Here is a 25,746-nt window from a genome sequence, read left to right on the forward strand (position 1 = left end):
TTCTGTTTGTGATTGATGGTGTCTGTAGGAACTTGAGGGCCCTTCAGTCCTCCACTCTGTGCAGCATGCAGCCTGGCAGCAGAAGACCTCCATGGCCCCCGCAGAGCTCCAGTGTGGCCCCGCACCTCCACGCCCCGACGCTCCCTGTCAAACGGACATGAGCCAGAACCCGGACCTGGGCTGTCTGATGGCTCCGCCCTCCCCCTCGCCTCCCACACAAGCCCAGCCCACCAAGTCAGACTGCCACTCCTTCCTCCCTCGACCCCCCTCGCCTCACCCGCATCCAGACTTCCCCTCTCCAGCTCCCAGTTTGATCTCCTTCCCCTCTCCTCCCCCTCCACCGCCCCAACAACCCCCCCTTGTGGACGTTCGTATGATCGACTTCGCCCACTCCACCTTCAAAGGTTTCCGCGGCGACACGGCGGTGCATGACGGGCCGGACCGGGGCTACGTGTTTGGACTGGAGAGCCTGGTCCAGATCCTGGAGAGCCTGCGGGACGACAACCTGCCGTAGCTCCCCACACACACACACACACACACACACACACACACACTCACTCATTTGTACTTCTGTCTTTGTGAGGACCCTGATGCAGCCCTGTGAAGGTTCGTCCCAACCACAACGTCCCTGCTGTCCAAAAACGCCCTCACACCCAAAGTTCAGCCGGTCCTCACAAAGATGGATACATAAACACACATACACAGTTCAGGTAGTTCTGTCGGTGCCGCAACGCTCTCAGTAACTGAGACGTCTCGGCTGTAAATATGGAACAGTGTTCTCCGGGACATCACCGTGGCAACATGGGCTTTCTACAGTCGATTAGTTACTATAGCAACGGCTAGGAGGTGGGACAGTGGAGCAAAAATGGCTGCAAATTAAAGCTGATGTGGAGAACCTCAGTGTGTCTGCGTCCCTGCACAACACGCACACAGTTTGTACTTCTACTCTTGTGAGGATGATGTAAAGCTCAGTGATGTAAAGCATTCCCTAAACGTAGCCATCAAAAACAAATCCTCAGCTCCCTGCTGCGTTGTTGGTGACATTTTAACCATCGTGAAACTAATCTCCTGAGCTTGTATTGGGCGTTACTCCCCTGAGGGCTTCAGTTTTCCCCATTATCGTATTGGTGCCCAAGTAAAAAAAAGAAAAAAACACATTTGACTGACTACATTATCATTCAAAAGTCTCAAATGAAGTAAAACAGACAGAACTCGTGGAAGAGATCCACTTTAAAATACAAGGACGTTTCTCCAAATGGGATACAGGAGGACAGAAAACAGTAGTTTGTCTAGGCTTTACTTATTGCAGGGTTGCAGTCTGAAGAGGGCTGTGCTTGTGGTTCGAATGCTCAATGTGCAAAGTGTCTCTGTGTTCACTGAAAATATAAGTATGAATGAATTTGTAAGACGTGATGTGGATTCCTGAACCGTCCAGTGCAGAAACTCTGAACACTAAGTGTGCAATAAAATAGGAAAAGTCTAGTGTCCGGTTAAATGAGATCAAAGCAGGTATTTTTATATTTCAGGCTGCAGTGACTGAGAAATTGCACAGTACTTGTGGCGTTTTAGAACCCCTAGAACTGAGACTTTTAGGAATACTGCTGACCCCGATTTAGTTTTAAAAAATCTGGAGTTGCACTTTAGTCTGGACGGGCAGAAATAGACTTGCAAGACACCTGTGTTCACTGTCAGATTAGGCCTCAAGATTAGGCCTGTTTTCAGTAGCCTTAGAACAAATCTGAAACTCAAAGTGGTCTTCACAACGACAGACAAAAGCGTCCTGAGAGCGGCTGTGGGACAGTGTGTCCCCTCTGATCCGCCGGTCAGTTGAATCCCAGGAAATGCCCACTGACAAATGCTCACTTTACTCCCTGCTCCTCACTCCCTGATCCCCGCATCTTCCCTTCACTCCTATTTCTCTACAAAACACAAACTTGGACAAGTGAACGCAGTCAGAAACACATCAGATGGCAATGTAAGACGGCAATGTTAGTCCTCCTCGGTGGTACAGAGGGAGACCCAGGTGCAACAGAAGTAAAAGTAGACTTCATGGAGAGAATATAGATCATTTTTACAACGCTCTCTGTCCGTTTTTGGGGATTAATTGAAAAACACATTAGTAGTCTATGTCCTGTGAAATCATCCTCTGGGTTGTTGTATAATATCGGAAGCAGAATTGGCACGTTTCCAAATCTCATCTGGTGTTACTATATTTATTATTAACAACAAATCTTATGAAAAGCTTGATAAAAACACACCTACACACCATCTGGCTGTTGTAAACCACCAGAGCAACAAATATTTGCTGAAAATAGTCACTCCTTAGAAAATTCTTTTTAAAAACGCAAGCTAAATAAATGTGAGTATTTGAGTTCAGTCAGTGGCTCTTCTGGAGTTCATGGAGCTGCTCAAGTGGTTAAAATCTTGAAGAACATTCATGTTGTAAAGATAAGGATAAACGTTATTGATCCCACAGTGGGGAAAATTCATAAAATCTACAGAATGAGTTACTAAGTAGATCCTGTGTGTGAACCAAGGTCAAGGTTGAAGATGAGCCTTGAGGTCTTTTCATGGGATTTGTTGTCAAAATAAAAAGTAGCACCATCTTTATGCTTTAAGTTAGGGCTGGTGAAACAGCTAAACAGTCAATAATATTTCATAAAAAATAATGTCTATATATTATAAAGATACATAAATCACGGTATTAGAAATGATCACATTCATGTCCACTAAAATGTTATCTTTCAACAGTTTTGTTTTGGGTTATAATAAAATTTATAATACTGAATTGTCATCCAGCTCTGCCTCAAAAACACATTAAGTCTATATTTATAAGTATATATGTAAGTATATCAACAAATTATCCTGTAACTGTTAGCAGAATTGGCTGCATTTGTCTTCTCAGATTGGTCCAGAGCAGGCAGTGTTAGCCAATCATCTTTGTCCATTTATGCCTCCTTCAACAAGTCCAGGTCGTGATGCAGCGCCCCCTGCTGGACAGCAACAGGCACTTAGCCCCAGGAGCTGAAATAAGAGAGAGCAAATATGAATATTTTATTTTTGGTTTATCAAGGTAATAATTTATTTTTTTATCGTATCTTTACCCATGTGTGCGGGTAAATGTTTTGTCTTTTACATGTCTCCCCCTGATTGTATAAAATGTAAAGAAATGAAGAGACACTGTGTGTGAAACGTCAGGAGCTTATTAAACAGTATTACTGAGCCCAACACTGGTAGCCTGCAGTGGAGCTGCTGCTCTGGTGGGAAGCTCTGTTGAACGTGTGTGTGTGTGTGTGTGTGTGTGTGTGTGTGTGTGTGTGTGTGTGTGTGTGTGTGTGTGTGTGTGTGTGTGTGTGTGTGTGTGTGTGTGTGTGTGTGTGTGTGTGTGTGTGTGTGTGTGTGTGTGTGTGTGTGTGTTAGAAGAGACGTCATCTTTAGTCTTTGGTTTGTTTCACTTCACATTTAAAGAGTCAGTAAAGAACTGCACGCACATTTACGTCATCCCTGTTTTGAACACCACGTCAAACATCCTTGTAACGGTCGTCACCGAGTCCCCAGCAGCGATGGTCCACGTGTCTTCTCAGTATCATGATTCTTCATCATGGATATTAGCCTTTGGTGATTGATTGGACTTATTTAGCAGCATTTTCTGCATTTGACATCATCCTGACTGTTTGTTAGAACAGTGGAAGTAAGTGAGATTAAATCTTTCCAGAAGCTTTTGGGGCTTGTGTTTTGATTCCTGACTAGATTCAGGGTTTCTTTCAACAGGTGAAGATGTCCAGAAACACCCGGGTCATGTGAAGAAGTTTACACACAACGCTGACAACACTGATACTCACACCATAAGAGTTCAGAGACAATCAGGCACAAAAAAAATCATTGATAGATCTTTTTGAGCAAATGGTTTCAGCAAGCACAGATTGAGACTCTACAGGAAAACATTTTGCTTCCACAACATGTCTGCTTTCAGACGATCCATCCATCCATTATCTATACACCAATTAGTCCTCATTGGGGGCTGGAGTCTATCCCAGCTGACTGAGGGTGAAGGCAGGGGACACCTGGACAGGTAACAGTCTATCACAGGTTCACCTGGACAGGTAACAGTCTATCACAGGTTCACCTGGACAGGTAACAGTCTATCACAGGTTCACCTGGACAGGTAACAGTCTATCACAGGGCTACACATAGAGACAAACAATCACACTCACATTCACACCTGCAGACAATTTAGAATTGCTTTCAGACTAGTGGAAAAAGCCCAAATTACACATTTAATGTGTGTTTTTTGTTTTTGTTTTTTTTTTACTACTTTTTGTCATATATTTAAAGAATTTTTTTTCAAAATAAGTCTTTTCTCTCTGAGCCACACATAAACCAAACTGTCTGCTTTTATTCCTATCTATATTCTGAATGTTTTAGCATGTTTGTTCATTTATCAGTCATAGTCTGATTTATTCAACATTTTAATCTTAAAAACATAGTAGGAATGGATTTTTTTTCTGGTTGATGAGAATATTCTCTGATTTACAGAGTGTTAAAGATAGATGTCCAAATCCCCACTGGAAAAACCTGTAAAACTATCCCTCCATTATCTACTGTGGACTGTAGGAGGAAGCTGGAGTATCTGGTCTCTGTACCAACACTTGTACCCACACCTGCACAAGGAGAACATGCAAACTCACATACAAAAGACAAATTAGATTATAGGATTTTAACCTTACAATGGAATTTAGTCAGGCGAGTGTATATAATTGATATTGTTGTTGGGTCTTCATCTTCATATTTAGATGTAAGTTTAAATTGGTTAGGCTATATATATATATATATATATATATATATATATATATATATATATATATGTTTGTGTGTGTGTGTATATACATATATATGTGTGTGTGTATATATGTATATATACATATATATAAATATATGTATATACATATACATATATATTTAGATATATGTATATATATATACATATATACACATATGTACACACACACACACACACACACATATATATATATATACACACTCACACAAACACACACACACATATATATATATTAAAATATCATATATTCTAAAATATATCATATTTTAGAAGTAAACATTGATATTTAAATAAATCTGATGTGATAAATCAGAAAACATTAGCTCTGGTGCTTTAATAAACGTGCTGTACTGACTTAAAAGCTGACTTTCTAAATTCCCAGTTCATTTAAACGCAGCACCGGCAACGTAAAGCTCCAAATAAGGCGTCTGATTGGCCGTTGGTTTCAAACACAATAAAGAGTCAGCGAATCAGAGAAGCTGTTGTTGGTCGTTGCCAGCAACCAACGTACACAATTTTAGCACCGAGTAAATGCCATGTTTGTCAGTGCAGTCACTCGGAGGCAGATAAAAGTGGTATCATAAGCTGTGAATTATGTGTGTTTTATAAAGCTGCGGTTTAACGGGCCGCTGTTTTCTGTCGGCATGAATATCGGGTGAGTCAGTTTTCTAACAGCAGCGGCAGCTAGCTAGCTAGGCTAATACAGAATGTGTCGCACTACGAAGACTTTTTGTCTTTACAGGAACATGCTGCTCATACACTGGTGCTTCACTTATCATCACATGTCAGGGACCAAGCCTGTACTTCTACTTTAATACCTTAACTACATTTTGGTGCCCGTGTACTTTTAATTAAGTAGGACATACAGTAGAATTCCTGTGAACAAGAGGAAATGACAAGGCTCTAAACCTGTCATTAAATCTGCTTATTTTGGATGGACTTTGGGCGGAGAGGTTTGGTTGGTTTTGTCAGCGTGTAGAAATGAAACACTAACCGACCCTGTAACGACACCAATGAATTGCAGGTGTGAAGCAACTTAATCAAAGCCAAGCCACAAAGCACAGTCTAGCTGTGGTTTATGCAATCATTTTGGCTTGATCGAAGGGAACTTTGGATTGTTGGATTCTCTGTTTAAAAAGTGTAACCAAATCTCAGGCCAGGTGCTCCAGTGGTTGAGGTCTTACCTGTCAGAGAGATCTCAGAATGTATTTAACGTGTTTTCTGGGTCCTGTGCTGTTAGGCAAAATTTTAAAACATATCAACATTCTCTGCTGCCCTCAGGTCTTCAGTAAGGCTCTTCCAGACACGTGGAACAGAAAAACGACATGCTACCTCCCTGTGGCTTTTTGGTCTGACTCTTGGTAGAAATAAAATCCCACTAGCAGGACATTTGAGGGTTCTAGTGGGTTCCTTGGATCAGTGCAAACCCAATAAATAGACAGGACCAAGACCCTTAAGAGCTTTCTGAACCGATACAAGGATCTTAAAATGAACACAGGCAGCCGGAGCAGAGACTTTAGATCAGAATGTGGACTTTCTTTCATCCCGGGTTTAGTCTGGTCTGCTGAGATTTAAAAGTTGAGATGTTTTCTTCTTTGGGAGACCAGATAGCAGAGCATTGCAGTAATCACACCTACTTGTAAAAAAATGTGCACTAGTTGGATGTTGGATTATTTATTCAAATAAAAGCATGTGAGAAGTTTAGAGAGAAAACTGAATATTAAATGCAGCTGTTGACAACTCATTAGCATCTGGAATGAGTGGACTACAAAAAGGTTAGGAAATACTCATTTATTCTTTAACCTGGTGTATTTAACAGCTTGTTATATTATCTAATGTATAAAAAGTCATCTTAAAAGTAACTAAAGCTGTAGAATAAAATAGAAAGTACAATGTTTCTCTCTGAAAATAAAGTACAAATACCTGAAAACTGCAGTCAAATGCAGTACTTACGTAAATATACTCCACTACTGGCTGTGCTACGCAGTGAGATACTCTTGTTATTACCCAGCAACATGATGCAATATTTAGTCTCTGAAAACATTGTTTTTAATCAGTTTGCAATTACGAGCGACTGAGGAAAGTACAGTATTGATCTTTGTACCCAGATGACTGAAAACCAAACAAACGGTGTGATTTTTCTAGAGAGACAGTTTGTAATCCTGTAATTTCAGAACTATCTTTACAATTTAAACACCGTAAAGACACAAAAGACGGCTGAATGTACTCACAGCTGTTACTTTATATGCAGTACAATAAGATGTGAAGTTGTGCTCTAATAATTCCTTTGTTTGTGAACAGAGATGGTCTGCTGTTTGAACTAGAAAATGGAAAACCTCGGTTGATTTTACTGAGTCATGGTAAGACCTTTCAGCTCTTATTGTCCTTTTATTTTCCAAGAAACGTTTACTAATTTATGTAGTTATACTTTATAATTAATTGATTATTGTGTTTATTATATTTAGTTGTGTTACCAGCACATGTACTGGGCAATGTCAGAATGTTTTTCTATATTTTAATCACTTTTCTATTTCCGTTTTTACCTAAAGATTAATGGTTTTCATGTCATTTTGATAACAACAGAACTTATTTCACTTCTGTTTAATGAGATGTGGGTTGAAGAGAGACAAACATATCTAAAACACACACTCACACTGTTTAACATGCAAAAATACATTTATTCATGACATCTCAGCACTAGGCCTTCAACACAGAGAGAAGCCATTTCAAATTGTGTGGAAGTTTGCTTGAAACTCCTTAATAACATGTAATTCTCATATCTCCACAAGTCATTAAAAGTTGATAAGTAAAAGAAAATCTTTAAATTTTTTACATGTCACAACAATAAACAAGAGGCTTGAATACATTCTCAAGCAGAAATGTAGCATTGCCTGACTACAGACCTGCAGAGGTGCTGCTGAAAATGAATGGGTGTGTGGTGTGATAATCATTGCTGCTCTCTGTCTCACTTTTCTTCAACTGCAGGGGCTGAGAAAAATGCTGCAAAGGTAGGAATTGTCTTCACAGCCTGGTCACTACATTTCTAACATGTTGTAGCACTGTTTTTGTGGGAATGAATATAACTGAATAAGTGTCTTGGCATCAAAGTTTCGTCTCATCTAATAAATTCCCAGCAGCCGTCCTTCCGGCCCAGAGCAGCAAACATCCTGAGCTCCAGGCAGCCGTCCTGCGTAGAGGAGGTGCATGGAGAGGAGCGTCGACCCCGACAGCCGGCAGGGAGGTACCAGGAGGCCAGGAGTAAAGCCAGAAGAGCAGCTGCCTCCTTCAGCTCCAACATCACCACTGCTGAGGGGAGGAGCACCACTCTGACTTTAAGCAAGACAAACGATCATCACAAAGGGGGCAGCAGTAAAGCGGTGGCCAAGGTAAGAGTCAGGTTATCCTCTGTAAGAAGTAGCACTTGACCTTATTAGTCAAACCTTAATTCAGCGATTTGTATTAATATATTAAGTAGGGCTGCACGATATATCAGCTAAGTGACAACTATTAAATCAGGGGGCTTCTGCTCGACCAGCTCAGATTTGCTTTTTATCATAAGTTGTTGATATTTAATGTGGTGTCTGTGAAATTTTAGATTGTATGTACACTACTGTTCAAAAGTTTGGGGTCACCCAGACAATTCCATGTTTTCCATGAAAACTCCCACTTTTATTCATGTGCTAACATAACTGCACAAGGGTTTTCTAATCATCAATGAGCCTTTCAACACCATTAGCTAACACAATGTAGCATTAGAACACAGGAGTGATGGTTGCTGGAAATGTTCCTCTGTACCCCTATGGAGATATTCCATTAAAAATCAGCTGTTTCCAGCTACAATAGTCATTTACCACATTAACAATGTCTACACTGGATTTATCATTCATTTAATGTTATCTTTATTCAAAAAAATGCTTTTCTTTCAAAAATAAGCACAAGTGACCCCAAACTTTTGAACAGTAGTGTACATCTAATACTTGCCAAAATTAAATACAAACCAAAAACAATGCTAATTCCCTGTCGACCTTCTTTCAGTAAGTTTTTTGCACGTTGAAATTTGAGGCTATGTTTCTATGACAATATCTCAGGAACTATGAAAGTTAGAAGTTTCAGTTTTTCACTGTTATTTCTCATCATGCCACTGATTAAGAATATTTGGAGAACCATTTAGAAACTCCACAGCTCTCTTCTACTTTGATAAGGCTCTCTATAATTGATTTGTTCATCCATTATTGCAGATTATGAATGAATGACACGATTAGAATGAAGTTTTTCAGCCTTTCATCTTTCATTTTCTGAGATATTGTGGTTCAAACGTAACCTCACATTATTTTGTTGAAGTGCAAAAAAATGTGCTGAAAGTGGATTGATGGACGACTTTGGAAAAAACATAAAAAATCTCAGAAATACTTTGATATATCAATCTACAGTTTTACAAATATCCACATGAATATCCATTTTCTATGTTATACAAAGTCAGACGCATCAGAAATGGTTGAGTAGAAAATGCTCAAAACGTTTGATCATTAAGGATAAAGATATGAACGTGAGCAGTACTCATGTTGCAGGAAGAGAATTCTATTTGAGTGACAATAATTTACTCTGATTAAAGAGATTTTAAAACATTTTTTAATGAAAAAACATTGACATGTAGCCTTCACATGTGCACAGCAAAATAAGTTTGAAATAGGAGACAAACACTGGCAAAGAAGAATGACGATGGAAAAATGAAAACCATAAAGATTGAAAAATTAAAGTCGGGGAAGTCGAAGTGGGTTTGAAAAGTCAAAGACCTTTATTTTAGCGGGACAGGGTAATAACACCCAACATTTTTCAGCTTGCACCTTTTTCAGAGTGTGGAAAAACCAAAACAGAAAAAGGACGATTTGATTGCAATAAGCAAAATGAAGTGTGAGCTATAGGGCTGCACAAGTAATACAAGATTAACAATGAAGTGAACATAGTCAACTGTGATATTGATGTTTGAAATGCTCTGCTTATAGAAAACCGTGGAGGTAAAGTCGTTTGATTTCAACTTGGGTAAATCTGTCATTTAAAAATCAGATTTTTATTCCTTTTTACACAGAAACCGTCAGAGCTCCGCCTCCACTCTTCCACATACAGTTTGGACACACCTTCTCATTCAGTGGTTTTTATTTAATTCATTTCTCCATTATAGATTAATACTGAAGACATCAAAACTATACAAGAATACAGGTGGAATTATGTTGTAAACAAAAGTGTTAGTCTTCAGTATTAATCTACACTGTAGAAAATAATACAAATAAAGCAAAGCATCTAAGCTATGTTTTAGACTCGAGTCGCCTGAAATATCTTTTTGAATCATTTCAGATGCAGCAAACATTTATCTCTTATTGACTGTTTCCACTTCTTACGTTGTCTTTGCCTAAGGAAACATGATAAATACCAAACTGACATGAAAGAATATTTACAGCTTTCCTAATTGAAATTCCTGAAGACTTCTCTTAATTTTTCTTGTACAAGACCAAAGTTATGTTTCTCTTTATAATGCTCAAGTGTTTTAGCAGTTGGCTGTCACTAAATGTTTTTTTGGTGGTGTGTGATGGAACCCACTCCTGGTTTTCTTTCAGCTTCTACTCTGTTTATACAGCCATACGTACTGTAGCCTGTTCTGCCATCCTCTGATGACACGAGCAGCTTAGTTTCTTTGCTCCATTTTCTGTTTTTTGGCACCTTCTCAAAAGTTTGCTTCAAATTTGCTTGACAGTTCCATTTTAAACACAGCTACGAACTGCTCTGTCTGAGCATTTTACATGCACCGAGCTGCATTAACACGCTGAAAAAAGGAAGACATCCCAAGGAAGGATACTGTATTGACTCTTTGATGCATATGTTTGCTTTACCGTTGGTCATTTTTCATCATCTGACTGCATCTGTGTGTGTCCATGTGAAGGTGAAGCCAGACAGACAAAAACACAGCGGTACAGTCGGACCCCTCAGAGTCGATGGGAAAACAGGACCGGCCCAGAACGTCCGGACTGGAGGTGGTGGAAAGGCGGGTCTTAAGGAAGCACTGACCAGTTTAGATGCAGGACTGAAAGAAAACATGGTGTGTCTGACCAGTGAGCAGCTCCAGCAGATCCTCAACACTGTCCAGACCTCCAGCAATGGTCAGCACCTACCAGATGACCACCAAGGACCAGGTGGTGATAATGGTCTGACTGCAACTGTACCACACAGGGGTCTGGAAGATCCAAACTTCATGTCTTTTTCTCTGCTAGGAAATCAAACTCAAAACTCAAACTGTGGCCCCTCGATGACTGAAGGAGAAGGAGGAGAGATGGAGAAGGAAGACGGAGGAAGAGAAGAAGAATTACAGAAAGGAGGAGGAGAAGATGAAGCACAAGAAAAAGACAGAAGGTGAGGAGCTCAACACATTTCTACAAGATGCACAGATCTCTGGATGTAGTCCTTAAAATAAATATAGATCCTTAAAGAAGACGCTGAATGGTTTATTAGATGATGACAATAAATGTGTTCTTTAACTTAGCCAACGCTAGTAATAGTCAGAGGACATTATATTATAACTGGCTTCATCACATCCTCACACAGAAACCTCTTTGATTGATTGCATTAGTCAGGAAGCCCCTTTTTGCTGCTGCCTCTGCATTTAGTTTATTTGTGAGAGAGACAGTTGAAGACATGTCAGCCGTGCTACAAGAGCTCAGAAATGTGTGTTCTGTTAAATGGTGGTTAAAGATTACGTTAGAGATGTCGCTGCTGCTGCTCAGGTTGTCTGGATGTCTGTTCAGCTGGATGGAGTCGGACAGCAGGGTGGCCGTCGACGCCAAGAAGGCTCAATGGAAGAAAGAACTTGGTACAGAAACACACACAAACACGAGTGTTTTAAAGCATCAGCAATCCACATACAGCGCTGAAAAAAAGTTTTTGGACACCCTTAAAATTTTACACAATAGTATGACCACAATCTCCAAAGGTACTTGTTATAGCAATCTAAAATCTCACAGATACATTTTTAAATGTCCATAGTTTGTGAGTGAACAGTAATAACCTGAATATAAGCAGAATTATTTAGGACAATTCATTAAAGTAACTGACAAATGTACTGAGTGTGTGTTTGTGTGTCTGTGTGTTAGATGAACAGGTGGCTCTAAAACAGCAGCAGCAGTGTTCAGCCCCTGCAAGACTTCAGGTATTTTTCTCCTCATCTCACTTGGTTTGTTTTTACCATAACTGTGGGAACAAAACGGCTGCAAAGCAAACTGCTCCTCATAGTTAAATGTGGTGCTGATATTTTTGTCTACAGGCAAAGTGTTGCACAGAGAAAAAGGAAAAGTGGAATTTTAATTGTAGCAAGAATAGGCTGACGAATATTCATTCATGCTGTGGAAATTAGTTTGACAGGCGATGCTGGTAATGTTTATTATTGTCAGCTATCATTAAACAAACAAACAAGGAAACACGCTTTTTTCTCACCTTTCTTCCCAAAAATTACTTTTTACGTACGACAGACCACGGTGCAGCATTTCTGATGACTGAATTGGATATTTGTGAAGAGCAATAACAATGAAGTCAGCAATCTGAACAGTTACCTGAGAAGAACAGACGAACACAAGGTCTCATCAGATTCAGTGTGGATAGATGTGTAAAATATGTGATGATGTCTGTTTGTTTCAGGCGGAGGAGGATGCAGACAGCGTGTTGTCAGTCCAGAGCTACGTCAGCCACAGAGAGCAGCCTGCTGCCATCAGATCCAGCCTCAGACTCGGGGTAAGTGTTTCATCACGCTGAGCAGCTCTTCCCTCCATTTCTTCATCTTCCATCACACAGTTGCTCTCTCCTGGTCAGGGAAAAAATATCTCTGAAGAAGGATTTATTCCACTTTATCCTTCTGAACCTCAAGCACTTTCAGGGCATTTTCTGACACATTTTTTCTTCAAATGATGTGATATCCGACGCTGATTCTTATAGAGGTGGGTTACAGATTTACAGGCATATCATATGTTGGAACTATGCAGCAACAGGATCACACAGTTTTCACATTTTTAATGCTTTATCGGTGGAAGACAATGAGATGATGTGAATCCCACTACCATATTTCAGTAAGACTGATTGCCAAGTTTGTAATCTTGTTTTATGTGTTGTGCCAAGTTTTACGAACACTAACTTGTTGACACTATTTATATTTCCTTTATAATATAATAATAGACATAATTTGTATACAAATTATTTATTATTTATCCATTAATTTGTTTTGATTTCATTCAGCAAACATCTAGATAATGATCAAACTCTGTTTAATTTATAATATAATATAATAAACTTGGATTTACTAAAGGGAGAGCATTTTCTAAATTGAGTATCAGATCTTCTGCTTTATTTTAAATCTGTATTTACTAAGTTTAAACCCAGTTTTTCTAAACTCTTATTAGAACTAGTCTTTAATTAATATAAATGTTTGTCTTAATGTTTCCATACTGCATCCGTTATTAAAACTGAATCTGGCTAGATGTAGCTTTTGTTATGATTCTGTTCTGTTGCATCAAACTCAGTAGGGTTGCTTTTGAATGTTTTTAACCCACTTCAATAACATCAGTGTCACTGAGTCATTGCTACAAGGTTGTTATTTACTCTTTGATTTACAGTTTTGATTAGGCAGAAATACATAGAGAATTTTTTTTATTTGCAGTGTGGCAACAGTGGCATTTACTGGCATTAATAGGGTTAAAATGATGAAAATGACTGAATATTTGGTATTTCTAATCAGGACTGATGTTGAAGGGGAAAGTGGAAAATAATGTTTATAAAGACATTTTTGTGGAAGTTTTTTTTAACAAGGACATTTTCGCCTTTAAGGTCTTGAATGTGAGTTTTCATCAGAATTGATGGTGACACTAATCATGAACACATCCCAGACTGTGATAATCAAAACAAGAAATATTCACTTAGCGCTTATTATGTGGAAAATAATTTATTTTTTCTGTGTTTTTCTTATTTAAAAAAACAACAGTGGCATCATGTAAACAACCTATTATTTAAAGGTTTAAATCCTGAGTTATTATCAGAACTGATGTAGATCTACAAAGAATAGAGACTGAAAGTGGAACATATTATGTAAGTTAATATTTATATACTATACTATAAATCTAATATAATATTTTTGTGGTCTTGTTTTTGAATGTGACAGTGCAAAAAATAATGAAAGCATCAGATTCATTGTTAGCCTAAATCCTTGACACCTCCCAGACTGTAATATTAAAAGAAGAAATTTCCACTTAGCTCTTATTAGATAGAAAATTATTAATTCTTGGTATTTTTTTACCTCAAAACAACAGTGACATCATACTGTTTGATAGTAATGATCAGGAGTGATGTAGATTTACAAAAATAATTGATAAATAAAATAAAACAATATCTTTATGGCGGGGCTGCACAGTGGCGTAGTGGCTAGCACTTTCGCCTTGCAGCAAGAAGGTCCCTGGTTCGCGTCCCGGCTTTCCCGGGATCTTTCTGCATGGAGTTTGCATGTTCTCCCTGTGCATGCGTGGGTTTTCTCCGGGTACTCCGGCTTCCTCCCACAGTCCAAAAATATGCTGAGGTTAATTGATCATTCTAAATTGCCCGTAGGTGTGAATGTGAGAGTGATTGTTTGTCTATATATGTTGCCCTGCGACAGACTGGTGACCTGTCCAGGGTGTCCCCTGCCTTCACCTGAGTCAGCTGGGATAGACTCCAGCCCCCCCCATGACCCTAGTGAGGATTAAGCGGTGTATAGATAATGGATGGATGGATGGAATATCTTTATGGCATTGTTTTTGACACTTGAAGCACCTCGATGTAACTTTTTTAAGTGGACGTCTAAGGGTTCAGGAGCTTTTGTCGTACATTTACTGTGTGAACTGTGTTGTCTCTTTAGGAGGTGACTCCAATGGAGGAGGCGCTGAGTGTGGAGAGGAAAGAAGAGCAGAGGAGGCGCTGGTTGGAGGAGCTGGACCATCAGCGAGAGGAGACGACTGAACGCAGGAGGCGGGAGAAGCTGCTGCAGAGCCAGGTACAGCAGACACTGGATAGGTGGGCTCTGAAGCTCTAGCTTTACCTTCATGGCTAACATGTGGTTGTATCTGCAGACACAGGATGTCGCACTCTGGGCCACTCACTTTGACTCGCTGCAGAGAAGGCCTCTCGTCCATCCGGCAGCTCCATCAGCTCCGACTCCTGCTCAGTTCAGCAACTGTGAGCGAGGGGAGTGGGAGCCGTCCAGCCTGTCCCTGCTGTGGGAGGCCATGAGCAGCTGTGGAGCAGAGAGTGTCGGGAGAGTCAGTGTGGATCCAGTCAGCGGATACCCGACCAGACCCAGGTAGGAGGACGGGGTAGAAGATGAAAAGATGTAGATTGTACACTACCAGTCAAAAGTTTGGACACACCTTCTCATTTAATGTTTTTCTTTATTTTCATGACTATTTTCATTGTAGATTCTCACTGAAGGCATCAAAACTATGAATGAACACATATGGAATTATGTAGTAAACAGAAAAGTATGAACGAAGTCAAAACATGTTTTATATTTTAGATTCTTTGTTTTGAACACTCTTGTTATTCTCTGGATGAGCTTCATGAGGTAGAACCTGAAATGGTTTCCAACAGTCTTGAAGGAGTTCCAGTGATGCTGAGAACTTGTTGGTCCTTTTGCCTTCACTCTGTGGTCCATCTCATCCCAAACCGTCTGGATTGGGTTTAGGTCAGGTGACTGTGGAGGCCAGGTCATCTGACCTAAGCAGCACTCCATCACATCCACATGCATTTAATTTTAACCCTTTATGCTGAGTTGCTGGAATTAGAAATTTTCAATAGTCTTAATTATTGCATTTGCAGAGGTGCACTGTGATAAATCAATGATTCTGACTCTCCCTTGATTGATCTTATTTGTCATTTGCAAAGCTGTGAATTTTTCTCACATTTGTTATTTTTCTGACTCCATTCCCATCTCTAAAGCTCTAATGGGCTCCTTGTTCTCCCACCCAAATTATGTACTGTCACTGAGCTGCAGGACATGTTGTGAGCATCGAATCCAAGCATATATTCAGTGTTTTTTGTTTCCCTGTTTTTGGTGCAGCTATCTGAGGACCATGACTTCCCTGCTGGACCCCGCCCAGATCGAGGAGAAAGAGAGGAGGAGGCTCAAACAGCTTGAGCAGCAGGTCAGAGGAGATGCACTGCTCTAGGAGGGAGGAAAAGAGCAGCTTTACCTTTTCTAAATGTCTACCTTCATTTCCTCCCAACACATGCTGTCCCAGCGAGCGATCCAAGCCCAGATGGAGGAGCGGCGGCAGCAGAGGGAGCGAGATCAGGTGAAGAGGAGGCAGGAGGAGGAGGCGGAGGAGAGGAGGGTGATGCTGGAGAGGGAGATGCTGCAGAGACAGTACGAGATGGACACACTGAGGGAGAAGCAGAAGGTCAGGGAGCAAAGCTGCACCATCCTTTATTTTTCTACATGTCACCAGTGTTCTGTAAAACATTTTCTCTTGAACTGACTGTAGCTGCACCTTTGTAACAGGAGCAGCCAGTTCACCAAGCAGAGCAGCCAAAGAAAGGACATGATGACGGTGGACTGCAAGAGACGCTGGAGCCCAGTGGTGAGCAGCTACACCAGTATTAATGCAGTACAGACAAAAAAACTGACCCCAAACACACAATCTGAAGTATTTTTGTGTTCGGTACTGTATGTTTAGGTTGGTGTGAGAACTGTCAGTTAAACAGCAGTTTTGGGAGAACTGTTCAGATTCTTCACATAAAGGTGCCATTTTGTGCCACTAAACAACAAACATTTGTCAATATTTAAGTCTCACACGTCCACAGAATGTGTCTTTCATTCCATTCAGTCACTAAATAGAAGCTGATGAACCAACAGTCGTCCAGCTCCGGCTTTGTATAACTCTGTCCCTTCACTGCTTCCAGCTAAACCACTCAGAATGAGCAGCTGTCTCACAGTCTGCCAAGTTTATTTACTTTCTGGTGCTGCTTTTGCGAAGCCTAAGATGTCCTGAAGCTCAGCAAGTGTTCTGCTGTTGGCTGAAAGAGTGAACACAAGAGTGTTCATGCACTCCCAGCGTCTGAGGAACTAAAGGCAGTGGATTGCTTTTACTTTTGATTGCCATCGCACTACAACAATAGGAAAACCCCAGTCGCAGTGCCTTGTGCGGCTAATGCTACCCGTAGCTTTGATGGTATGCTTACAGTTCAGAGCTCTGTGGAAACTGTGAAGCTAAGGGACATTCAGAAACTTTGATTTGAAAACTACAAACAAATAGTGTGGGTTACTGTGTTTTAAAGTCACCTGTTGTACTTGAGTGAAACTAAACTCAGCTGTGTCAGTCCTCTATATCCGTTCATAGAGCATTCTACAAGAGCTGAATTCCCACTAAAGCCATTGTCATTTACATGGAACAGAAAGTATAGTATTGTGACTTAAACACAGCACATTTAGACTACATAGTAACCACCGGTCACTTCAGTGATTTCCAATCAGCAGATTACTAATTTTATAACCACAAACTCACCAAGCACAATAGTTAAAAATAATATACTGTCAATTTGGTGATGTTTCCATTTAAATGATTGCTCAGGGAGAAAGTTAGAAGTAACAGAAAGTCCTGATTTCACACGCTTGTTCACATCTTGGCTGCCATGATTGTTTTTTTCATTTAAAGCTACAGACACTGAAACAATCCAGCAGGAGTTCCGCTGTGAAAAAGACCATCCCTGTGATATTTTGAGCTGACAAATTGAAAGATGCATTTGGGAGACATGTGACACTGTCAGTGATTTAAAGGGCACAATGTGGGACGTTTAAAGTAGGCAGGTATTTGTAATGATCACCCTGTAACTGTGTATGTGTTTGTGTTTCACAGTTCCACAACAGGCTGGGGACTTGAAAGATTCAGCTGTGGCATATAAAGACTCTGCTGTACAAACAGGTGATACAACTGCACAGAGAACACTGCTGCTACCACTGTTCCTACCATCACTACTACAGCTGCTCCTTTTGTTTACAGAACTGATGCTGCTCTTAAAGGACATCGTAGTGCTTCTGTAAACAAGCTGTAAACACCGCATGCATCCACACACCACACTGAAGCCTCTCATTCATATGTTTCTACTTGTTCTTCTGTCAAACAGCATAAAATAATGATCATAGCTCTTCTCTGTTTTTCTTCTTGGGCTTTTATTATGATTTTATTCAAATGTCATCTAAAAGACTCTGTATAAACGCTTATTAATAGCCATAGCTGCACTGACTAAGCACAGAGCAATTTAGAGGCAGTAAAAGTCTGTCTTCACAGATCATTAGGGGCCATTTACCATAAAAGCTGAAGACTTGACTTGGACTTGTGTGCCATGAGACTCTGTTAATGTCAGACTTATAAATCTATTACATTTATTTCTGAATGTGTTTGTGCCTATTGGAGGTGAATAATCTATAACATTACCAGGTGTGTGCAGCGCCTCAATAACCTCATACACGTACTAAGTTCTAAATTTAGATAAGGGTCATTGGTCTTTCATTATTGGAGTAAGCCAGTTTGAGATTTCCTCATCCAGGGACTGATGTTTGTGTAAATTCATGTTTTTTATCGCTGCATGGCAAAGTTATGTAAGCAATGATGTGGAAACTAAAATCAAGGGCCAGAGTCTAAGACTTGACCATGTTCAAATGTCCTAAAAGCTTCTTCAAAGATCTTCAAAAAAATCACCCTGAGAAGTCAGCATTCAGAGGCAGCAGGATTTATTGTTGACAAAAAACCCAGGAACAGTTTTTTAGCAGCCTCCAGCGCTACAAGAACTACTGAAGATACTGAGCTGTGCTTCGTCTTTTATGATGTCAGAGTTGGTCATTTTTTCCACATCTATAGGATGTATTATTGGAGAGACAGCTGTGACACTGTTAGACTTTTCCCAATCTATTGGTCAGATCTTGACATCAGGTTATCATATTTGACCACTAGATCACTCCCTACAGAGGATCAGGTCATCACTAGGTCATGTTTTACAGAGAACATGTCCAGACTCTGTTCTGTACTCACTCTTACTAATTTTTAATGACAGTCTCCATTCATGTTACACCATTATGTGTTGTTATGTTTCTGATACGCCTTTTTTAAAGTTATATTGCCTTAAGTTTACATTGTTATGTTTTGAGCGTTCCATATATAATTTTCTACAAAGCATGTGATTTGTCTTCACACCAAAAATACGTTTTACTTTAAGATCTTCCAGCTGTGTGTGTCTGTGTGTGCGTGTGTGTGCGTGTGTGTGCGCGTGCGTGCGTGCGTGCGTGCGTCCTCCACAGACACACACAATAACCGTCAAAACATCAGTGATTACTAGAATATTCACCATTATGTATTTCATCTTGACTCTACTCTTCAGTTTAATAGCATTTCCCATAATTATATCATCTTTTACTTTTAGCACATCGTACCCAAAGATATTCCGCTACAGCAGCAGGTGAGAGACGATGTTTCTGCCTGCATTGAGAGCCTTTCTAGCTCATGCTGCTGCTTTTATGACGCCGCTGTTTCTGTCCCCTCCTGCTTCCACTCTATAAAGTACATTTTGCCTCCACACTGTTTGATAGAACTTCTCTCTGTGTGCAGATGCAGTTCTGTCTCTCACAGCAGACAGAGTTGAGACTCCAGTCGTCTCTGCACAGTACCAGCTGCCTCCTCCTCCTCCTCCTGCTCTTCCTCCTCCTGCTCTTCCTCCTCCTCCTCTTCCTCCTCCTCCGCCCACCACTACTCCAAACAGCAAGAGCCGAGCAGCGAGAACAGAGAAGGAGAACATCTGTCTACCAGCGGGAGGAGACCCATACGAAGCGTTCGCCAGGAGAGACAAGAAGAGGCCAGAGTGGAACACACAGAGGTACAAACACAGACAACACTGAAAACAACACTGGATGCTTTTTCTGAAGAGCACAAATAACTTTTGGATTTGAATAAATAGAAAGTATTCTACCAAAATGTGAGGTTATATCCTCAGATCAGAACCTCAGAACCTGCCAGCAGCTGTGATAAGCATGTTACCTTTTAAAAGTTGTCAAAATGATCCCATTTATCAGAACAGGAAACTAAAAGTAGAAAGAACTGGTGGATTTTCAATATTCCAACAGTCCTTGAACTACTCACAACAAAATTAATGCTTCTAATTGTGATATTTAATCTGAATCACGTTATTCTACTCATCAAAAATAAAATGTTTGCTCTAAATTAAATTCTGGAAAACTGAAATAATCTGTGCTCCTTGGAACAACTGTGAAGCCATCAGTGACATGAAAAAAAAACTGTAGGTAGTAAAATATCTGTAGAGTATATATCTCCCCAGTGTGAGAACACCTATGGACGCTTAAAAAAAAATATTGCACATGTTAATTACATTTTATGTAATTTTTGTAAAATAAATAATCCAATAAATTCAACTTCATTATTTGTTTTCTTTTATGATTTATACTGTTATAAAGGTGCCAAACTGAATAAAAGGCAGTTTTCAAAGAGCTGAAGGACTGTCCATCGTAGTGAAGAATGAGCCAGCAGTCAATAAAAATGTGACAAACCGTTGATGAATCTTTTTGAACGAGACCTGTAGAATAAAGTGGTTTTAATGAAATATTCAGATTTTAAGTTTAGATTAGACATCCATATTTATTTATTTTGATTTCTTTGAGCATCCAGAAAAAAGAACCAACTTTCAAAGTGGGAGACTGTTAATCACAGTAACTCTGATCACAGTGTTTCCTCTGATCCTACAGGCCCAGTCGTCGGTTTGTCCCTGCCTCGGAGCGTTACCCGGTCGCTTTGCAGAGGAACCGCCAGGAGAGTCGACTGAAGAGGCAGGCCGAGCTGCTGGCTCTGCAGGAGAGGACCTGTCTGTCCAGGACCGGCCCACCTGTTCAGAACCAGGAGTCTGGTCCCTGCCCCAAACCCTCACAGACCAGAACCAGTCCAACCAGGAAGGTGGGGAGATGCCTTTCTACTGGATTCTAAAATCTGTGTTTCACGTTTTCTCTGCCAGCTGTGCTTACATGTTTGTTCACAACTGCTGCTGTTTCAGGTGGAAAACGATTCCAGCGGACAGAGCAACTCTACAGCCGTCAACACTGAAAGGTGAGCAACTCTCACTGCAGTTTTCTCACTACTGAACACACAAAACCACCAAAGTACGCAGAGACAAGAATCTTTGATTCATATTCAAACAGATATTTAAAAGTCAAAAAGATTGTGTTGTCCACAAAGGATTAGACGTTAGAGCAAAGACAAAGCTGTTCCTCATACTAAAAATAGCCTGAAATCATAGAATTACAGTTAGTTTATTTAACAACCAAAAATGACCAGTTTCTACCTGTAAACTGGGTCAAAAATCCTCTTCTTTAACAGGAGAAAATGTAAGCAATGCTTTAATTTTTACATTTGTGCTGTACATGGATTGAAATACTTTATAAGGGTTGAAATGAATTAACTGATAACTGAACACTGTCCTTGCTTCGCCCACAATTTACATGAATTTGATCCGTTTGAATTGAATTGCGTTGCACTGATAGAATCTGCTGCCAGTAAAACATCCACGGTGTTTTGTGTCAGGGTGTTAGAGCCTCAGTAAAAAGACAACAACATTACAAACCAGGGGAGCAGCAGCCGGAGTTAGATAAAACTCCTTCCATCCAGCAGTCTGATGTAGTGTTGTCCTGCAGGGGGCGCTCTCCTCCTGTCCCTGCAGTCAGACACAGAGTGCAGAGTCTGCAGGCCTCCACTCCTCCTCCTCCTGTCCTGGAGTTCGTTCCTTACGTCAGGACTGATGAAGTCTTTAACATGGACCCTCTGGAGCCTGCTGGCACCCCCCCACCTCAGGCACACACAGGTCAGACACACAAAGTTTGAATTCAACAAACTTTGTTACAGTTTACACCTTTTTCCTGTTCTGTTGTTTGTTTTGGCTCATTTAATGACAGCTGACCCAACGTTCTCAGTTCATGTCAGGGACTGTCTTGAAAAACGTTATTCTCGGTTTTACATTTCAATGTTTTTTTTTCACTAATTTAAAAACTATTAACCAATTTCTTTTTTTTAAGAAGCTAGTTGTCACAGAGACTGCACACAGATCGTAAACAGACGTACACTACCATTTAAAATGTTTGGGGTCATCTACATAGTTTCATGTTCTCCATGAAAACTCCCACTTTTATCCATGTGCTAACATAACTGCTACAAGGGTTTTCTAATCATCAATAAGCCTTTCAACACCATTAGCTAACACAATGTAGCATTAGAACACAGGAGTGATGGTTGCTGGAAATGTTCCTCTGTACCCCTATGGAGATATTCCATTAAAAATCAGCTGTTTCCAGCTACAATAGTCATTTACCACATTAACAATGTCTACACTGGATTTATCATTCATTTAATGTTATCTTCATGGATAAAAACTGCTTTTCTTTCAAAAAAGGACATTTGTAAGTGAATCCAGACTTTTAAACCAGTAGTGTTTGTACAGAACAGACTGTGAAGCAGACTGTCTAAACACACATCCTTTCTCCTGGTCAGGAGCTCCTCCTGCACGTCAGAGTGCAGCGTCTCCTCCTGCTGCTCCTCATCGAGACCCTCTGCTCCACCCAGAGCTGCTGCGTCCCTCACACACCCAGCGGCAGCAGGAGATCCTCAGAGGCCTGGCTCAGCTGCGACAGGTAAACCGCTCACAAGGTGGAGTCCAACATCCTTCTACCGACTTTTACAAACAGCATTAATTCTGTCTGTTTGCTCTGTATCTTAACACTGAACCCCAAAACCCACCGGCGGGTTTGAAAGGCATGTCGTTTTTAAAAAGAAAAACTAATGACACTATTTATCAGAGCCAAAACTGTACAAACAGAGTCAGTGATTGGATATTCAACTTTGTGATGGTCCTTCAAACACCGTACCAGGAACTATTAGCCATCGTTAAGCTTCAAATCGTGATATTTTGTTAAAATCCCTTTCTAGAAGTTTTCTGAAAAAGAAGCCACTCTAAAATACAGTAAGGAATCATTATTCTACGTTCCTCAGTGCAACCATGAACCAGTCAGTGAGTCTTGGCTGAACTGCAGGCTGTGTAACACCATTCATCAGAGCACCAAACTGTAGAAACTGAGAACATTTATTAAGATTTGTAACCTTCAGATGATCCTTAAACTACCCATCTGTAAAAAAACAAAAACAAATGAGCTTATAATTATGAAATTTCATCACAATGATTTTATTTTAGTTCCCTTACTTGAAACTGAACAACAGTAAAAGAAAAAATCATAATAATTGTGCTCTTCTGGCAGCTGTGAAGCCGTTAATGACTGCGACCGACCAACCTGACTTCACACAGAGCAGACAGGAGACCAGTACGGACAGAAATTAAACATAGAAGCAGTTACATATCTATAGTATGTATTTTTCCAGTATTGGTAACATCTGTGGACATTTGGAAAAATGTTGTACAAGTTGAGTCCAGTTTTTCTTTTAATCTAAAACAAATAATTAAAGAAAATCAACTTTTTTATGATTAAAGATATAATTGTGTCAAACTGCACACAGGACTCTTGAAGTTCTTCCTCCTTCTAGCCATCGTTGTGCTGTTTCCAGAGAGATGCAGGACTTTATATGAAAAAAATAATGCCAAAAGACTGCTCAGGGTTCAGAAGGTTAAAAATGAATAGCCTGTGTATATATGTATGTATTTATACATGTATGTATTTATACATGTATGTATTTATACATGATCAGCACCCAACCAACCCTGTAAAGCAGAGCTGTCAAACTCATTCTAGTTCAGGTTCCACATTCAGTTCATGTTCAATGTTTTAAAATATTTTCACAGTAAGGATTCATTTTCACCTCTCTAATTTTTACCCTCTGGTGGGCCGGTTTTGTCCCGTGGGCCTCAGGTTGGACACCCCTGCTATGAATGCTTTAAAATGTTCTCAAACTGCTTTCAAAGAACCAAATGAACTGGATGAGAACAAACAGGATTGTTTAAAGCTGGTAACAGCATCCTCACATGAACCAATGTTTCTGTCTTCAGGGTTTACTACAGAAGCAGAGGGAGCTGGAGACAGACCTGAATCCTCTGCTGAAGCGCCATGACAACCCGCGCTGGTCGCCCTCGACAACACACCGCATGTGACCTCTGAGGCTGTTTTCCAGGAGGAATATTAACAGTCAACAGGCAGCCGTGTGATGTTTCAATCCTCTGAAATGTCGCACTAATAAATAAAAAACATAATTCTAATGCATTTATTTTGAAAGTGTAACAGACCTTTTACTGACTCCATCTGAGATCTCCTTCAGCAGAAACTTGCTGTCTGGCCTCATCATCCCTCCATGTGATGCCTCAGAGCCACAACAGAAACACAGCAGCTTAAAACCAACTAGAAATCTCCTTGAAGTTTGACTATTTCACAACAAACACCTCAGTGTTTCCTTTAAATCTGCTGTTTCCTCTTACAGGATAATGACAGACTGATGTTTGACCTGCTGCTCCCTGAGCAACACTTGATGTGAAGCTTGTATTTTCAGCATTGATGCACTTTCTATGCGAATGAACCTGAGTTTGAACGTGTTTCCAGCAGAGAAGCTCCATCAGATAGTTTGAATCAAGAATGAAATGTGGTTTATTTCAGTTTCCTGCTGTTCCTGGTGCTTCTGTGTCATTTTGTTGTATTTTGTAATTATTCTGTATTTGTGTATTTTTTATTTATTTTGAATGTAATAAACAATCTAAAGTGGATTGAAACCTGTTGTTCTGATGAACTTTAATAGCCACAGTATATTTCATCTTATACCCCCTATCATTAAGAAGTGGAAGGAAGATGGAACATGAATCACTGTCTGGAGCTGGACGTCCTCATCGACAGAGACCAGGTAGGGAGGCCACCAAGACCAAAGTATCAGAAGTCAACTGGAAGAGGGTTCTTTGGTCCAAATAGATCAAAACTGAGCTCTCTGGTCATCAGACAAGATGCTCTGTTTGATGAACACCAACACACCATCGTCACTGTGAAGCACGGTGGTGGCAGCATCATAACGTGGGGATGCTTCCCAGCAGCAGGACCTGGAAGGCTTGTAAAGGTGGAGGGAAGTACAGGAAATCCTAGAGAACAAGCGAGGCAGTCTGCAGGAGAACTGTGACTTAGGAAGGAGAAAGTTTGTTCTAATGTAACAACCTGAAGCTAACAGCTAAAACTACGTAGAAATGGTTCAAAGACAACCAGGTGAATGTTCTGGAGTCCAGACCTCAATCCAGGTCAATTTGTGGCTGAACATAAAAAGGACTGTTTAAGTTAAGAGTCTTTATTGTCATTATGCAGTTAGTTTTCACATAATGACATTTAGCTGGCCGTACCCGCTTAAAAGCCAACATTCAAAGACGTGGACAGTAAAACATACAGTGCATCAAAAAAATATAGTAAAAATACATTAAAAGGAAGAATATATATATATATATGCAGCAGACTGATTAAAGTGCAGCAGTGCAAGGTCAGTTTCATGTTGTCTTGAGCTTTTTAAAGTAAGGTTGTACAGAGTTTACAGCTCTGGGGAAAAAGCTGCTGCTCAGTCTGGTGGTTGGAGTTCTTATGGACCTGAACCTCCTTCCTGAGGGCAGCAAACACTTTGTTACCAGGGAGGGTTGAATCAGCCTTTCTCTGGAGGAGACCAGCATAGACAGAGTCCAGGTCTGGCAGAGGGCGTCCCACAATCCCCTGAGCCGTCTTTACCACCCTGGACAAGTCCTTCAGCTGCCATACCAGACCACCACACCGAGACAGAGAACGCTTTCTATGGTGGTTCTATAGAAGTCTGTCAGCAGCTGAGAGCACCGAGCCGCTCCAT

The 25,746-nt window shown here is 40.4% G+C and overlaps 2 protein-coding genes across 8 annotated transcripts in view; both read left to right on the forward strand.

Moving 5' to 3' along the window:
- ip6k1 (inositol hexakisphosphate kinase 1) overlaps positions 1–3,717 on the forward strand; it is a 40,706-nt gene extending 36,989 nt beyond the window's left edge. For both annotated transcript variants that reach the window (XM_023294093.3, XM_023294091.3), the window contains exon 9: positions 29–3,717. In XM_023294093.3, the coding sequence (XP_023149861.2) occupies positions 29–514 (486 nt within the window). In that variant the 3' untranslated portion in view covers positions 515–3,717. The remainder of the gene's footprint in view (positions 1–28) is intronic.
- A 1,611-nt stretch (positions 3,718–5,328) lies between these two features.
- On the forward strand, positions 5,329–24,643 carry ccdc66 (coiled-coil domain containing 66). 6 transcript variants are annotated; one of them, XM_055010392.1, is made up of 22 exons: positions 5,329–5,495; positions 7,142–7,200; positions 7,826–7,848; positions 7,975–8,247; positions 10,776–11,025; positions 11,104–11,242; positions 11,614–11,699; positions 11,980–12,035; positions 12,521–12,613; positions 14,760–14,894; positions 14,971–15,200; positions 15,957–16,041; positions 16,138–16,296; positions 16,398–16,476; positions 17,752–17,817; positions 19,313–19,348; positions 19,498–19,762; positions 20,646–20,850; positions 20,948–21,000; positions 21,585–21,751; positions 22,435–22,574; positions 23,939–24,643. In XM_055010392.1, the coding sequence occupies exons 1-22, from the start codon at positions 5,485–5,487 to the stop codon at positions 24,038–24,040; spliced, it is 2,712 nt and encodes a 903-aa protein (XP_054866367.1). In that variant the 5' UTR covers positions 5,329–5,484; the 3' UTR covers positions 24,041–24,643. The 6 variants fall into 6 exon arrangements, with proteins under 6 accessions (XP_054866367.1, XP_054866369.1, XP_023149850.2 ...); XM_055010394.1 differs by having other exon boundaries at positions 10,776–10,992; XM_023294082.3 differs by having other exon boundaries at positions 7,975–8,226.
- Positions 24,644–25,746: the final 1,103 nt, after the last annotated feature.

This window comes from Amphiprion ocellaris, chromosome 5, assembly GCF_022539595.1.
Source record: "Amphiprion ocellaris isolate individual 3 ecotype Okinawa chromosome 5, ASM2253959v1, whole genome shotgun sequence".
Classification (NCBI taxonomy): domain Eukaryota; kingdom Metazoa; phylum Chordata; class Actinopteri; family Pomacentridae; genus Amphiprion; species Amphiprion ocellaris.